Source organism: Acomys minous (genome assembly GCF_964271855.1).
Source record: "Acomys minous genome assembly, chromosome: 14".
NCBI classification, from domain to species: Eukaryota; Metazoa; Chordata; class Mammalia; order Rodentia; family Muridae; genus Acomys; species Acomys minous.
Window position 1 is genome coordinate 86,782,721 of NC_140496.1, and position 15,441 is coordinate 86,798,161.

Sequence of the window (15,441 nt, forward strand, 5' to 3'; positions counted from 1 at the left end):
CTCTTCTGGTGGGCAGGTGTACATGCAGGCAGAACACTGTGTACAAAATAAATTAATTAAAAATATTAAAAAAAAGACCAGGTCAGTCAAAACCACTGGCTTCAGGCAACGGCAGCCACACTCATACCCCTGTAGGCCTGTCACACTTCTGAATAACAGGGGCCTCTGTTCACTCCTTTCTTGCCATCGGGTTTTCTAGAAATTACTGCCTTCCATGGTTTATAGTCACAGTGCTCCAATTTCTGCCTCCAAGGACAATAGGTACTGAGTTTGGACCCCGTTCTAGCCAAAGACTGTATTTACGGTCACAGCCTGAGCCCTGGTGGACGTAGTAGTTGAGGGGGATATGATGGTGCTCTCCAACCTGCCCTGCACAGCTGTTGTGTCTTATTAAGCTTTGCTGTAGCTTACACATCTTACATATACTGATTTTTCTGCCTTTTTGCTACAGCCTCTCAGTTTTCAACTCAGAGTTTAGCTTTTAAGTCTGTTTGTATTCATAAAATATAGATGTATATCCGTGGAGGTATAAACAGACTCCTCTGTTAAATTTTGGTTGTCTTGTACACAAAACTTAGCCTTTTGGCTTTCAGTTTTTCCTGCCAGCACCTGGTGCCCAACCATCTCGTCTTCCGTCCTGTTCTGTTGGTGCATCAGAACGGCCTAAAGCCGCACAGAGTGAAACAATAGCCTCTTTGATTACTTCGCCCTGCAAAGGCACAGTTTAAGGGACCTGGGCAGTCTTTGCCTAGATCTCACTGGGCTATAGTCAAGGTCCTTTGGGTTACAGTGACTGGAGTCTATGCTGGGCTGGCATCCATGTCAGCTGGGGGCTCAGGCGATTGACACACTTGACTGGAACAAGCTAGTGATCTCTGAAGCAGAGTGGTCTTGGGGTGTTCTGTAGCTGGCAAGTGAGCACTGATGAGTTACAGATCCATTTTTAGTGTAGCCTGAGAAGCCTGTACAGTGTCATTCACTATAAATTTTGGCAACCATTGACCCCTGAGCCAGCCCAGACTCAAGAGGTGGCATTAGATAGTTTGTGTTGAGGGGATGGTGGTGGGTCACCCCATAGGGGAGCTGATAGAACAGGCTATGCTGTTGTAGATGTCTTTGGGGCAGCACAGTTTGCTAGTGAGTGAAAGCAGCTGGCCCTCTAGTGATTCTCTCAGTGCGCCCGCCCCTCTCTTTTCACTTAGCCTTCTGTACTGCTATGATTTTGTTCCAGATCACTGGCTTATTAAACTTCCATGCTCATCTCTTGTCTTACAATTCTCTTCACTTTGATCTGAAATTACGGACTCCAAGGTGGTAAAGCGCTGGTATATCCATGTTTTCTTCCTTTCTCCTAGTCATTTAGTGAGTAACCATGATTGGCGAGAAGAGTGAATGGAAATTATGATTTTCTTATTAGGTTAATTATGAATTGATTCCCATTTTTTTCACGGTCCATGAGAGGCATGGCCTTGGAGTATGGATAACTGTAATACCACATTCACGCCTTCCTTTTTTCTTCCCTTATTATATAAAATTTGCCATTTGGCTATAGAAATGTGGCATGTAGCTTTCAGTAGTGTTAACAGTGACAAAGTGAGGATACCTACCCTACCATGACACTAAAATTGGTTAATAATTTTTAGAGCTTATTAGTGATTTCTGAGTTATTTAAGTTATCAGTATATGTGCCTAAGAAGAATACCCCCAGGTCCCCCACTTCCAAATAAGAAATCCCAGGTGCTTGTAGATACTTTGAGTAGATGAAAGGCCAGTCTTAAATAACGGGTAAGGTGCTTCTGAGACACGGGTGCTGGGAGTCACGGATATGACTAATCTTGCTATTAGATGCTGGGTTCTGACTTCACATGTGGAGTTTGTTTGGCCTGTCCCTGCTAGGATTGTCTGGAGCAGGGAAGACAACAGTGAGCATGGCTCTGGAGGAGTACCTGGTTTGCCATGGCATTCCGTGCTACACTTTGGATGGTGACAACATCCGTCAAGGTCTCAATAAGAACCTTGGCTTCAGTCCCGAGGACAGAGAAGAGAATGTCCGGCGCATCGCAGAGGTGGCGAAGCTGTTCGCAGATGCCGGCTTAGTGTGCATTACAAGCTTTATATCTCCCTACACTCAGGTGTGTAGCCTTTGTGTCATTAAATACTGATTACTTTATGGAAAGTGTGGTATTAGGCAAAGCACATAATTTAAATATTGCCTGTGTTTTGAGGATACAATTGACTTTTTTTTTTCATTTTCCCGAAATCCAAATAAATTTAAAAAATTATTTGCTGTGATTTTTCTGAGTAAATCCAATTTGGGTAAAATTTGCTGTCAAAACACCATGAAGTATATATAGCAAACTTCTTGAGGTGAAGCCATCGGCTGAAGTAGTTCATGTTTACCACCCTTCCCCCAGCACGACAAACACATATATATTTGCAAATGCATATACACACGTGTTTCAACAAACTCATTGTATGTATAAGTGAACTTCATTCATCGTTGATGTCAGTGGGTCCAGTTTTCTACCGCTTACTTTTTATTGATGCCTTTTTTCTCCCCCCTGAAGGATCGCAACAATGCAAGGCAGATCCACGAGGGCGCGAGCCTGCCCTTCTTTGAAGTGTTTGTTGACGCTCCTCTGCACGTGTGTGAACAGAGGGATGTCAAAGGGCTCTACAAGAAGGCACGAGCAGGAGAGATAAAAGGCAAGGAACGTTTTCTTCACAGTGTCTCTTTGTCTAGACATTTCATGCTTTTGTGTATGAGTCTGATGCTCCCTTTAAAAAAAAATTAAAATGTAATTTATGTGATGCATCTGTGCATGTCAGTGCGCATGCGTATGGAGGCTAGAGGCATCTGAGCCTCCAGAGCTGGAGCCCCAGGCAGTTGACAGCCATAACATAGGGCCTGGGAACTGAACTCTGACCCTCTATAAGAACATTGTATGCTCTTAATCACTGATCTGTCTCTTCAGCCCCCGGGATTGATACTCCTGTCTAAGAAATTGGGAGTGAGAAATGACTTGGGGCTGGTTGACACAGCTGGGGCTTTGAGAGGCTGTGCTGCAAACCCACTTCATATAATTAGGTGTCTAGAATTAGGTTGTCCGCTGTTACCTCTGCTCTCCTTGTTGTCCCGCGTCAGTGCAGGAGGTCCCATGGCTGTTGGGAAAACTGCCTGAAGTATAAGACTCTCCATGGGAGGAGAATGCCCTGTTTTTATGTCGTGGCGCTTGATGCGCCTCTTTCTTCAACCTCTCTAAGACACGTGAATCCGAATGAACACATTTCCGATTCTGTGCTCAGGTTTACGGGCTGCTCGCGGTGTCAGTGTGCTACACTGGCTGTGTTAATTCTGTCAGCGTTCGTGGATGCAGGGCACACTGGCGCTGATAGAACGCTGAAGGTAGATTATACAGTAAACATTCTTTAGGGGTGATTCATGCCCGTGACTTGCTTGCCTTCCCAACAACATATGCTAGATAGACTGGGACCATTGTAGGAGCTCTGGATTCTAGATTTGGGTGCCCAGTTTTTGGCTCAGGAAAGGGAAAAGTAAATTGAGAAGGATGGTGTTGTCCATTTTCCTTTTATTTGGGCCTGGGAATAAGCAGCGGAGGCAAATGCTGCCTTTGCTGGTGACGTCTAGTGTTTTGAGCAACACTGATGCCAAACCCTGCTGCCTTGGGGCCCAGCTCATTGATGAGGCTACTGCCTTTCCTTCCTTTCATCCGTTAAGCTGGCACCTTATTCACTCAGACTGGCTGCCTGCCTGGAGTAATTAATGATGATGGGCAAAAAAGGAGACTCGTTATTTTACATTTTTATGCCTTTTTTTTTTTGAGTGATGTTGTTTAAAATGACCCCCAGTGTTGAAAATGCTGTATAACATTTATGTATTATACTTCCTTATCATTGGGCATGTGTGTGTAGGCTAGGGGACAGCTGTAGGAGTTAGCTTTTTCCCAGGACTGTGTGGGTCCTGGGGAGTGAACTTGGGTTGTTAGGATTGGTGGCAAGCCCCATTACTCACTGAGCCATCTTCCTGGCCCTGTAGTATCTGAGAGCAAGGTTGCTGAGCTGGGTCTCTCAGAGGGACCTGAGAACAAGGATGCTGTGCTGGGTCTCTGAGGGACCTGAGAGCAAGGATGCTGTGCTGGGTCTCTCAGAGGGACCTGAGAGCAAGGATGCTGTGCTCGGTCTCTCAGAGGGACCTGAGAGCAAGGATGCTGTGCTGGGTCTCTCAGAGGGAACTGAGAGCAAGGATGCTGATCTTGGTTTATGGAGGGACCTAAGAGTAAGGATGCAGTGCTAGGTCTCTCAGAGGGACCTGAGAGCAAGATTGCTGTGCTATGTCTCTCAGAGGGACCTGAGAGCAAGGATGCTGTGCTGGCTCTCAGAAGTAAGATATGTGTTAGTTTCATTCCAGATGAGCTGTGCCTGTGGCTGTGAGGTCAGTAAGCAAATCAGTGTGTTCAGTAAGGTCCCTTCAGACAGAAATACACATGACACTTGAGGCTGGCAGGAGACATAATTCAGTGTTCACGTCTTTACCTTATTGAACTTAACTACACTGAATAAGGAGAATTGGCTGTGTAAAGAAGAAATGAAGTTTAACTAGAAGTCTCCCTAGAAGGACATCGGTCCCATGACAGGGCAGCAGTAAGCCTTAGCTTTAGTGCAGACGGGCACAGATGAAATAAACCCTTACACTTCTGCTTCCTCCTGTTGTCTTCTGCCCTTTAAAGGCTTCACTGGGATTGATTCTGAGTATGAGAAACCAGAGGCCCCGGAGCTGGTGCTGAAGACGGATTCCTGTGATGTCAATGACTGTGTCCAGCAGGTGGTGGAGCTTCTCCAGGAGCGGGTGAGAGAGCGCGAACAGAGGCAGAGACCGGAAAAAAAAACTGCTCGATAACTTGGCCTCTAAAAAAATGACCTGGCTGAGTAGCATGTATTTCAAGTGTGCCACTGTTTTAGCATTATGGGGCATACACAATACATGAAGTATACCAATTATTGTAAATGCAGGAAAGGTTGGGCATCATAGGTTGTTTTATTTTACCATTAATTTTACGACACTAATAGTAATAGTGGATTACTCTACTGTATGACTGGGGTTGGACTCTACGTCGAGGCACACAGTTTTGTTAAGTTTCCGTAGATATTTGACATGTACACACCTCCCTCAGCTTGGTGATACGCTTCCGGCCGGATGCTAGAGAAAAGGCCTATGGGTGGAGGGTTCCTGATTTAAATACCTTCCCTGGCTCCAGCGCATATGGAGGCATACGGGGCACTGGGGCCGGATAACAGATATGCTGTTCCCTTGGGTTTTATTTGGGTTTTAGAAGTAATTTTAATTTCTTCTAAACTATCCATTACCTTTTTTTCACTCCACTGTCCCATAGTTTACTTTAGCTGGAGAGGGCCCAGCCTCTGTGTGGGTGATGGGACTTGGCATGCCAGTCTTCTGTCTGCTCATTATGTGTCCCTGCCTTTGTTGGCCGTGTCTACTGTGTGGGGAACAGGTGGGGATGTGTGTCATCATCCCCTGTTCTGTTCTAACCGGGTGATGGCATTTGGATTTCCTTTTTATCCATGAATTCTGGCCAGAATTTACTTTCGTCTACAGTTGTCTCACATAGTCTCTACCTAAATATATACGTTTCACTGTTGAAGTTTTCTATATTATAAAACATATCCCAGGTAGTCAGCACAACGTTCCTTCTAATTTTTTTGTTTTGTTTTTGTGTCTTCTGAGACAGGTTTTCTTTTCTGTATAGCAGTGGTTGTCCCTGAGCTCACTCTGTAGACCAGGCTGGTCTCGAACTCAGAGACCCATCTACCTCTGCATGGATTTTAAAGGTACTGGGATTAAAGGTGTGAGCCACCACGTCCCGGCAAATTATTATTTTTTTATTTAAATGTTTTCTCTGAATAAATAAGAAATAATAGGAAATGGTGACTGCACCATTCTGACATGTTTATAGAAGGTTTTTTGTTTGTTTGTTTGTTTGTTTTTGAGACAGTGTCTCTCTACAGTCCTGGCTGGCTTGGAGCTCCCTGTGTAAGTCTGATTTGCTTCAGACGCTCAGACATCTGCCTGCCTTGTGGATACTGGGATTAAAAGTGTGTGTTACCATGTTATGCCTAGAAGGAGTGTTTAAACTGTGAGCATCATTAACCAGTAGTTTCGGGGCATGAGAGATGGCTCAGAGGTCAAGAGCACTGGCTGCTCTTCCAGAGCTCCTCGGTTCCGTTCCCAGCATCTACATAGAGGCCCACATCTGGCACTCCAGTGCCAGGGAATCTGATGCCCTCTTCTGGCCTCTAAGGGTACCAGACATATATGTTGTACACAGACATGTATGCTGGGCAGAACATTCATACACACTAAAAAACAAAACAAAAACAATAAGCACCTAAAAGCCACCAACGAAAACACCCCAAACCCTAAAAAACAAAACAAAAACAAAAACAAAAACAAAAAACCACAAAACACTGAAAACAAACAACCCCAAACACCCTTGTCATTATTTGGCCTTTCCTCCTTATCATGTACATCTCTGTTGAAGTTCTCCATGTATTCATGTATGTTGCCCACATTCCACTCCATCCTATGAGTCAGTTATTTTACAGTTTGAGTCACCACTTAAAGTCCTGACTGATGGTGGAACTCCTGGTAGATTTGATGGCATCGGCACTTGACTGTGGGGTTTTCTCCCTTTGGTTATCTTGTAATTTTACTGAGTGCTGGATATTGTATTTGAGTACAAGCAGAGATTGAGCCAGTAATTTTTTAAAGCTAATTACATTTATTTATTTAATTATTTATTTATTTATGTGTATATGTACGAGTAGGTGTGTAAAGCAAAGATCAAGATAGTAATTTTTTTTAGTTAATTAAATTTATTTATTTATTTATTTGTTTGTGTGTATATGTAGGAGTAGGTGTGTGCCATGGAGCACTTGTAGAAGTCAGAAGGCAGTTTGGGTCTATGCTTCCACTATGTGGATTCTGAGGGTCGAACTCAGGTTGTTAGACTCAGCAGCAAGTGCCTTAATCTACTGAGCCATCTCACTGGCCTGAGATAACTTTGTTTGTTTGTTTCTGTTTGTTTTTTGAGGTGAGGTTGTCCTGTGGTTCAGGCCGGCCTTTTACTCTCCTCATACATGAGGATGACTTTGAACTTCTTTTCTTCTGCCTCTTGAGCGCTGGGCTTACAGGTGTGCACCATCACCATGCCTGGTGTATGTGGTCCTGGGATTGAACCCAGGGCTTTGTGCATGAGTGTCAGCCACTCTATCCTAAAGAGTGACATCACCAAGCTACTCTCTTCCTTTTTAATTTTATAAGAAAAGATCAGGATTGTTTATCCTGGTAGTTATGAGTGGACCCCAGCATAAAGCTCACTTTAGTAACCATTATGTTTTTAAGAATCTATTTATTATTATTTTACGTTCATTGGTGTTTTGACTGCATGTACACGTGTGTCCTAAGATGCATACCTTCGTATGTATTGTCATTATGTATTCTACTGTGCACACACTTCCTTCTGCTCCTCCTCCTCCCCTTTTCTGTGCTTATCTTAATCCATGTAGTCTTAGTTAATGCCTTCTTCCTCAGTTGTTTCATCTTAATTTGAGGCTGTATTAATTATCCCTTTTATATGTCATATCCTTGCCTGACAATGTGATGATTAGACACTTTCACCTAGTGTCTCAAAAGGAGGCATAGAAGAAATGTTGGCACTTGCTGACTGGTTTTTTTTTTTTTTTTTTTGGTTTTTCGAGACAGGGTTTCTCTGTGTAGCCTTGGCTGTCCTGGACTCTCTTTGTAGACCAGGCTGGCCTTGAACTCACAGCGATCCACCTGCCTCTGCCTCCCAAGTGCTGGGATTAAAGGCATATACCACCATGCCTGGCCAAACTTGCTGACTGTTATAAAGGGCACACATGTAATAATACTTCATGTCTTTTACAATTTTTTTCTGACCTTTAGAAACCAGGGCAGTGGCCCATTTCTCTCTTCCAGTTTATCTTATGATGGCCTTGTCTTTGTATTTTTTTAAAAATTAAAAAATTTCTTTTTTTGGTTTTACATGTATGCATGTTTTGCTTGCACATATACCTGCACCATGGATGTGCAATGCACTTGGAAGCTAAAATCCCCTGGAGCTAGAGTTACAGGAAGTTGTTAGCTGCCATGTGGGTGCTAGTATTCAAACCCAGGTCCTCTGGAGAAACAGCCAGTGTTCTTAACCACTGAGCTTCCCTCTCCACCCTCAGATTTTGTGGCTCTTCATAAGAGATCTTTGCACTTGGGTCTTTCTGTGTGTTGTCTCATTTCACCCACACAAAACCTTGGAAGCATTTCAGAGACGTTAGATTTGCGTATAGCTGTGTTGGCTTCTGCGTCTGGGGATTTTACAGTGGTTTTTTATGTATCTCTATTCTACCTTTTTAGGAGGTCTTCTCATTACACTTAAGTTTGAGTCTGGAAAGTGATTCTGGTTGTATGGGCTTAGGACAGGGGAGTTTTATTGTGAAGATTGTTTTTATCCTATGCAGGGTGATGAGGCAGAAGAATCCAATGCCCTGTTCCTGTAATCATGTTCTCTTGGCATCAGCCTTGTTGGGGGAGAAGGATTTCAGTTCTCTGCTTTCCTAAGCAAATGACTTCCCTGACAGCTTGTGAGTACCACTCTGCTGTACATGGTGGAGCTCGGTGCCATGTGTGCTAAACACCAGAGTAAACCCTGGGGTGCAGTGGCCAAGCAGACAATACAGCTGCCTTAGGGACCTGCATGTTCAGTCCTTACCACTCTTACTTAGTTTATAGTGTGTAGATAGGATGGCTGTGTATAAATTAGTCTATGTTCCTTGTTTTGTAGCATGATGTAGAATTTGAAATAACAGCTGGAGGAAGACACACACGGACCAAACTACATCTGTTCTGTCATGAATGCTCTTTGGTTATTTCCTAGTAAAACTGAATCACAAATAAGCCTTAGGGCACATGGAGAAGCCAGTGACCAGCTGACAGATCACAGTTCTTAGTGGGTGGGCTGCACACTGCTTTCCTACAGACAGGCACCTTGGTATAGTGCACAACCTATCCAGCCATCCACCATGGCTAATAAGTGCAATTCACCGTCATTATTTATTACAGAGATGTTTGTGAGATTTCCCAAGGTTGTCAGGGGAGAGCACTTGGTGGAATGTCAAGTATATTGGAGGAAAGGGGTGAGTGGGTGGAGTGCAGCGGTGATTTAGAGTAAAGGAGGTCAGCCTGCTCAGGTCACAGTGTAGGCCGATACGCAATACAGGAGTAATTGTAACATCATCATTTTACTGTGGAGAAGCAGTGTTGGGTTTGTGATGTAATCTCAGAATAGTTTGCTCAGGTGGGATTGTCACAGTAGGTTCTGCAGCTCACACGTGGGTCACTCCAATAGACAATCGTTTATAAATTCTAAACTACTTCAGTTTTTTACTGAAATATGAATCTTTTATCTGATTTCCCTTTCCATTCTCTGACAGTTGGCTCCTGAGCATAGATGGGATTAAGAAATGGAGAGAAAGGTGTTTTGTTGATCCTACAAAGACTATTTTTAGACTGCTTTAAAGGAACGCTGGAGACAATCAAGGACAGTACTGCCTGCCTTGGAAAAAATGTTTATCATGCAGAGAAAGAACCTTCCCTAGTTTGAGTCTACATGGTGTGATATGTTCTACATGGTGGAAAATAAGGTCTTGATAGGCTATTTTAAAAAAGGTTTATTTATTTATTTATCTCTGTGTGTGTGTCTGTGTGTGTGTGTGTATGTGTTTGCTGCCCAGCATGTATGTTAGGAACTGATTTTGAGTCCTCTGAAAGAACAGCAAACATTCTTAGCTACTGAGAGATGTCCCTGTACTAATTAACTAACTAATTAATTATTATTATTATTTTAGATAAGGTCTCCTTGGCTGTCCTGGAACTTTCCACGTAGCTGGCTTCACAGAGATCCACTTGCCTCTGTCTCCCTGAGCTCTGGGATTGAAGGCATGTTTTACCATGCCCAGCTGAGGCTGGGATTTTTAAAGGTTAAATGAGGTGGCTTAAAAGTTGGTTTGCCTATGGCACCAGCCAAGGACAATACAGGCGGTAAACTTTAAACCCCTACCCAGATCTAGCCAATGGGCAGGACATTCTCCACAGTTGAGTGGAGAGTGGGGTATGACTTTCACACGTACTCTGGTGCCTTATATTTGACCATGTTCCCTGGATGGGGAGACCTGGTGGCACTCAGAGGAAGGACAGCAGGCTACCAAGAAGAGACTTGATACCCTATGAGCATATAAAGGGGGAAGAGGTCCCCCTCAGGCACAGTCATAGGGGAGGGGAGTAAGGGGAAAATGGGAGGGAGGGAAGAATGGGAGGATACAAGGGATGGGATAACCATTGAGATGTAACAAGAATAAATTAATAAAAAAAGGAATAAATAAATAAATAAAAAAGAAAAAATGATAGTACTGAATAAAAAAAAAAAGAAAAAAAAAGAAAAAGAAAAAAAAAGTTGGTTTGAAGCAGTTGTCCGTGGCTACAGGGATCATCAGCATGGATGGCATCCAGTCCAATGCGGGCGAGTGGACTTATGTCAGTGTTTGTTGTGCAAGCTTGGTGGCTGTGTTCTAGCAATTGCCTGTGTTTTCCTCACAGCAGTCAATTCTCTTACCTCTGACATCACTGGAGTATTCCAAGAGTTCAGCTCAGTTCTGATCCTTTCTGGAGTGAGTGTCGTTTACGGGCTCAGTCTCAGAAACTCACCCGTTCCGATCTGAGTCCTGAAAGGCAGTTGCCTAGGTCACCTGCCTGTCTGCCCAGCTACTTTTATCACTCAGGGTACCTCTCTTTAGGTTTTATAGATTGGTCACAATGACTCAAGTGCTGATTATTGCTGGCTTATCATCAATTCAGTAAGAGTTTAATGGACGAGGTGTACGGGGTAGTGTGGGGTACAGGGCTTCCTGAGGCTGCCTCTCTCTTAGCTCCTCCATGTGTAGAGCAGCCCAGAAGCCTTTGAACGCCATTGTTTGGGGCTTCTTCTAGGGGCTTCCTGTAGGCAGTGACTGATGGAAGAGGCATGAGGTGAGGCTGGAAGTTACCAACCTGCAGCCAAGGTAATCCCTCTGTTGACAAAGCCCCATCCTGAAGCTGTCCAGGAGACATCAACTGAGAGTCTCTCCATACGAAAGACCTCACTTAGGAGATTCAGAGCATGTAGTGCTGTGTTAGCAGCTGGGGACGAAGACCAAATACATAGCGCATTTCCCACTGCGCCATGGCTTTGTGTAGCAAGAAGAAGCTAGTGGGGTCTGGGACTTTTGACTTGAGCAGGCTGTGCCCATGGGAGTAATTGTGGCAGGTGGCATTTTCTTATCAGCATCACCCTGAGGATGCTCTTCTGAAATGAATTCTGTCTTACTTTATTTTATTTTTAGTTTTTCGAGACAGGATTTCTCTGGGTAGCTCTAGCTGTCCTGGAACTCGCTCTGGAAACGAAGCTGGCCTTGAACTCACAGAGATTTGCCTGCCTCTGAGTCCCTAGTGCTGGGACAAAAGGCGCGCGCCACCTCCGTCAGGCTCTAACTGGTGTTCTTAACTTACTGTCATCGAGGAAGATCGTGCTGTGAGGCCTTTGGCTAAGTGAGAACTTATCCAAAGTAAGATTCTAACTTCTCTTCCAGTCTCGCTGTGTGACATAGTCATACACACACACACACACACACACACACACACACACACACACACACACACACACACAAAACACGTCTCAGCATTTAGTCAAAGGACCTTTGCTTCATGTGCATCTGTTTATTCAAGAATATAGAAGACAAGCAAGTGAGGCTTTGTGCTTCTTTTCCACTAACTCTTGAGTGGTCACTAGATGGCCTGCTAGCACTGCTTTTTACGTGGGCCTGTTAGAGCACAAGGGAGTAAGTAGGCTTCTTGCCGCTGGTTTTAATCTAAAGTGATATTTTAAATGCTGTTTTTAAATCTACCAGGAACTCTGGATTTACTAGTGCTATAAATTATTTAAAGGTTTGTCTTCTTACAAAATGGTGGTTTAGTGCTCGGAATGGATTTTATACTGCACATAAAAACCAGACTTTGTAGCTCAGGTTTAAAGCGTTGCCAGGACGTGGCTTGCTGGTGCTCTGGATGCGTGTAGCTGAGATAACAGAGACTTCAGAGTTGCATGAGAATGCGAATGAGCCCCAGCATTCAGTCTGCTGAGCTGATCTGGCTCCAGAAGAAAGTGCAGCAAATGCATAGAGAAAAACCTTAAAGTGTGGAGCCGCCACTTACTAACACGCTCCAGCTTCATCAGGAAGATTCAAGCGAGAGGGCAGACGTTATTGGCTTTAGCCAGTGAATGAGTCACTTGCTTACCAGGTTCCCAGTAGAAGGAAACACTTGCCCTAACAAGGCTGTAGACGTAGCGTACATAAAAAATGTACATAGTGTTTAGTCAATTTAAAAAAGTTTGAATTAAGTGAATATAGCCAGGTGCGCCTGTAATCCCAGCACTCAGGGAGGCAGAGGAAGGAAGATCTCTGTGAGTTCAAGGCCACCCTGGTCTCTAAAACGAGTTCAGGACAGCCAAGCCTACACAGAGAAACCCTGTCTGAGGGATGGGGGTGGGGGGGAGCAAATAAAAAATAAACAAATAAACTGAAGTGAATATATAAAATCCATAGTGTCTAGTATTTCTGTACTTGAAGGGATGGAACTCAGCCCATAATTAAGGGTAATATGTGAACTGTTCACTGGCCTCTGCTTGGGACACTTGACACCCCTGGAGGTCACCCTCACCCTGGAGGTCACTATCTCCCTGGAGTTTACTCTTTCCCTGGGACATGGGCATACACCTGACCTAGGTGTATGAAGACTTTTTCTGGCCTGGCTGGTGATCTGTATTTTGTTTGAATGCAAATTTGCTGAAATACCAGGGATTATATGAACAATAAGAATAGCACAATGTTTCTGATTGCCAGGTGAGTCAGTGGAAAGCCTAAGGAACACTGGATAAAACAGTCGGTTCATGTGGCATGGACTCTGCATTCTGCTGTCTAGGTCTCCAGTTTCACTTTGAGGTGGTATTGGTCCTTTTGGGTGTTTAGTGGTGGTTTTAGAGGCCGAGGTTAGCATTAGAATGTGCTAGAAACTGGCTGTGTCTGCATTTAAAAAAATTTATGTGTATGGCTGTTTTGTCTGCAAGTATGTCTGTGTGCCATATGTGTGCCCTGTGCCTGCAGAGACCATAAGGCATTGGATCTCTTGAGACTGGGGTTACAGATGGCCATGAGCTGCCATGTGGGTGCTGGGAATTGAACTCAAATCTTCTGGATGAGCATCCAGTGCTCTAACCATTGGGCTATCTCTCCAGCCCTGTGTCTGTATTGTTAAGGCTCACTTTGTATTTCTTTTAATTAGTTGGCTCATCCCTACACAGAATCCACTTAGAGCTCACTTCCACTGAGCAGATGTTCCGTCTTCCCCTTGACTCAGGCCATCAACTTTGGGTTAGTTCCAGAAATACTAACTTGAGTTTTTTTCTTATTTAGCATTGGTTATCCACCACAAGCAATGTACACCATGTTATGAGGCTAAAATTCATTTTGCAAATATTGTTAGATATGAATCTGCAAGGGGAAGAATTTTTGTTGAATCCTTTTCATAAAAAATTATCTTGACCTAAAACATAAACTGTGAAACTATTTTGGTTGGTTTTGCGAAATGATTATAGACCCCCATGTTGATTTTTGGAAGCAGCACACGATGAAACTTGCATAGATGCTGATGCACAGTATTTGTGAATGAGTTCCTATAAGACACAGTCTGGACTTGATTGTGTTCCCTCTGCCCTTTCACACTAGTCACCTTGGAGCCACTCAGTTCTCCTCACAGATCATTTGTATATTTGTGGGCTGACATGGTCTGGCCAGAAGGAGCCTATTACCTGCAGAAACATTGGCTCCTTTGTGAGATCTTGCTCTGATCAGGCCAGCAGAGTCAGGTAGCTATGGACGCCCCCTATGTTGTGTTGCTGAGGAGGGCTGGCTCCTACTTGAGGAAAGAGCACTGCTCCAGCAGCTCCAGCCACATGCTTGGAGCATTGCAGTAGCCACACCATGCTGATGCGATGCATCGATTTTGGGGGAGTTGCATCTTGGGATGCCAGGCTGAGGAAACCAGCTCAAAATGAAAAGGGCCTCTTTGTCTCAGATGGAGTGAAAAGGCTGCTCTGCTGGGCGCCTTTCTTCTGACTTCTCCAGATCATTGACAGTTGTCAACAATAAATGTGGGAGAAGTTCAAACTCCCATCACCACAGAGTGTGCCCCCCCCCCCACACCACCACTATGGAATATCACAAAGAAAGGGCAAAGCAAGTAACTGGGCAGTGGCTCTTCCCAAAGTGGGGCTGAGACTGGCTTTATGAACATCCCGTGTCATTAGTTCCCATGTGGTGTATTCTGATCTTCAAAATGCTAAGAGCTCCAAGGTGATGTCAATGGAGGGGGTACTCTGGCATGTCTGCAATTGGGCTTGAAGAAGGAGGTTCACAGCTGTTCACCTGTCACTAAAAAAACCCTTTCAGGCCAGACACAAGTGTTGGCTCACTTTTTTGAGAAGAATATTATCACTACACTGAAAGATCATACACAAAGTAGAAACCCTTAGAATTAAAATGTTTAACAGAATTTAATTTTGAAAGTAAATTATAACAGGGCATTTGAAAAAAGCTTCTTAGCTTAGTTCTTAGGGGAGAAACACCACAGGATATTTTTGGAGTTGAAATTCTAATCCTAACACCTATTTTTTATGGGAAAATAATGGTTTCTGGTCTCACTTCTTTCACGTGCGAGATAGAGTTAGCAATAGTTCCCGCCGTGGAGCTTCCTGTGAACTCTTGAGTTACCACACTGACGACGTCAGGACCTTAGGGTGGATCCTAGTGTGGAGCAAACACAGGGAGTACTATCATCGTCGTCACTTTGCACTGTGTGTGTGTCAGATAGCAATAGTGTCTGCAGCCTTGGTAGGTAGGTATTAGGCCAGATGACCAAGCAAAGCCTTTGAAACAGTGGGTATCCCTGTAAATGTTGGCCCCACAGTTCAGACACCATGCCATGGGATTCTTACGGCAGCCCTGGAGAGCGGGTGGCTGCATCGTTATTAAGTGGTTGAGGACTAGAGGAGGCCCCAGGCTGTGAGGCCAGGGAGCCCGCTCGAGGCTGTATGTTTAGAACCGGAGCACCGATTACAGATTCTGAGTTATAAAATGTTTGTGTCTTCCTTTCATCACTACAGTGGCAGCAAGAACGGCAGGAATAACTGACTTATGGGCTCCTGCTACCTTCCGTCCCATTTGGTTTGAAAATGTGCC

At 44.2% G+C, this 15,441-nt stretch overlaps 1 protein-coding gene across 2 annotated transcripts in view; it reads left to right on the plus strand.

Moving 5' to 3' along the window:
• Positions 1 to 15,441, plus strand: part of PAPSS1 (3'-phosphoadenosine 5'-phosphosulfate synthase 1) — a 71,895-nt gene that overhangs the window by 15,114 nt on the left and 41,340 nt on the right. For both annotated transcript variants that reach the window (XM_084757620.1, XM_084757621.1), the window contains exons 3-5: positions 1,897 to 2,132; positions 2,568 to 2,706; positions 4,749 to 4,867. In XM_084757620.1, the coding sequence (XP_084613746.1) occupies positions 1,897 to 2,132; positions 2,568 to 2,706; positions 4,749 to 4,867 (494 nt within the window). The remainder of the gene's footprint in view (positions 1 to 1,896; positions 2,133 to 2,567; positions 2,707 to 4,748; positions 4,868 to 15,441) is intronic.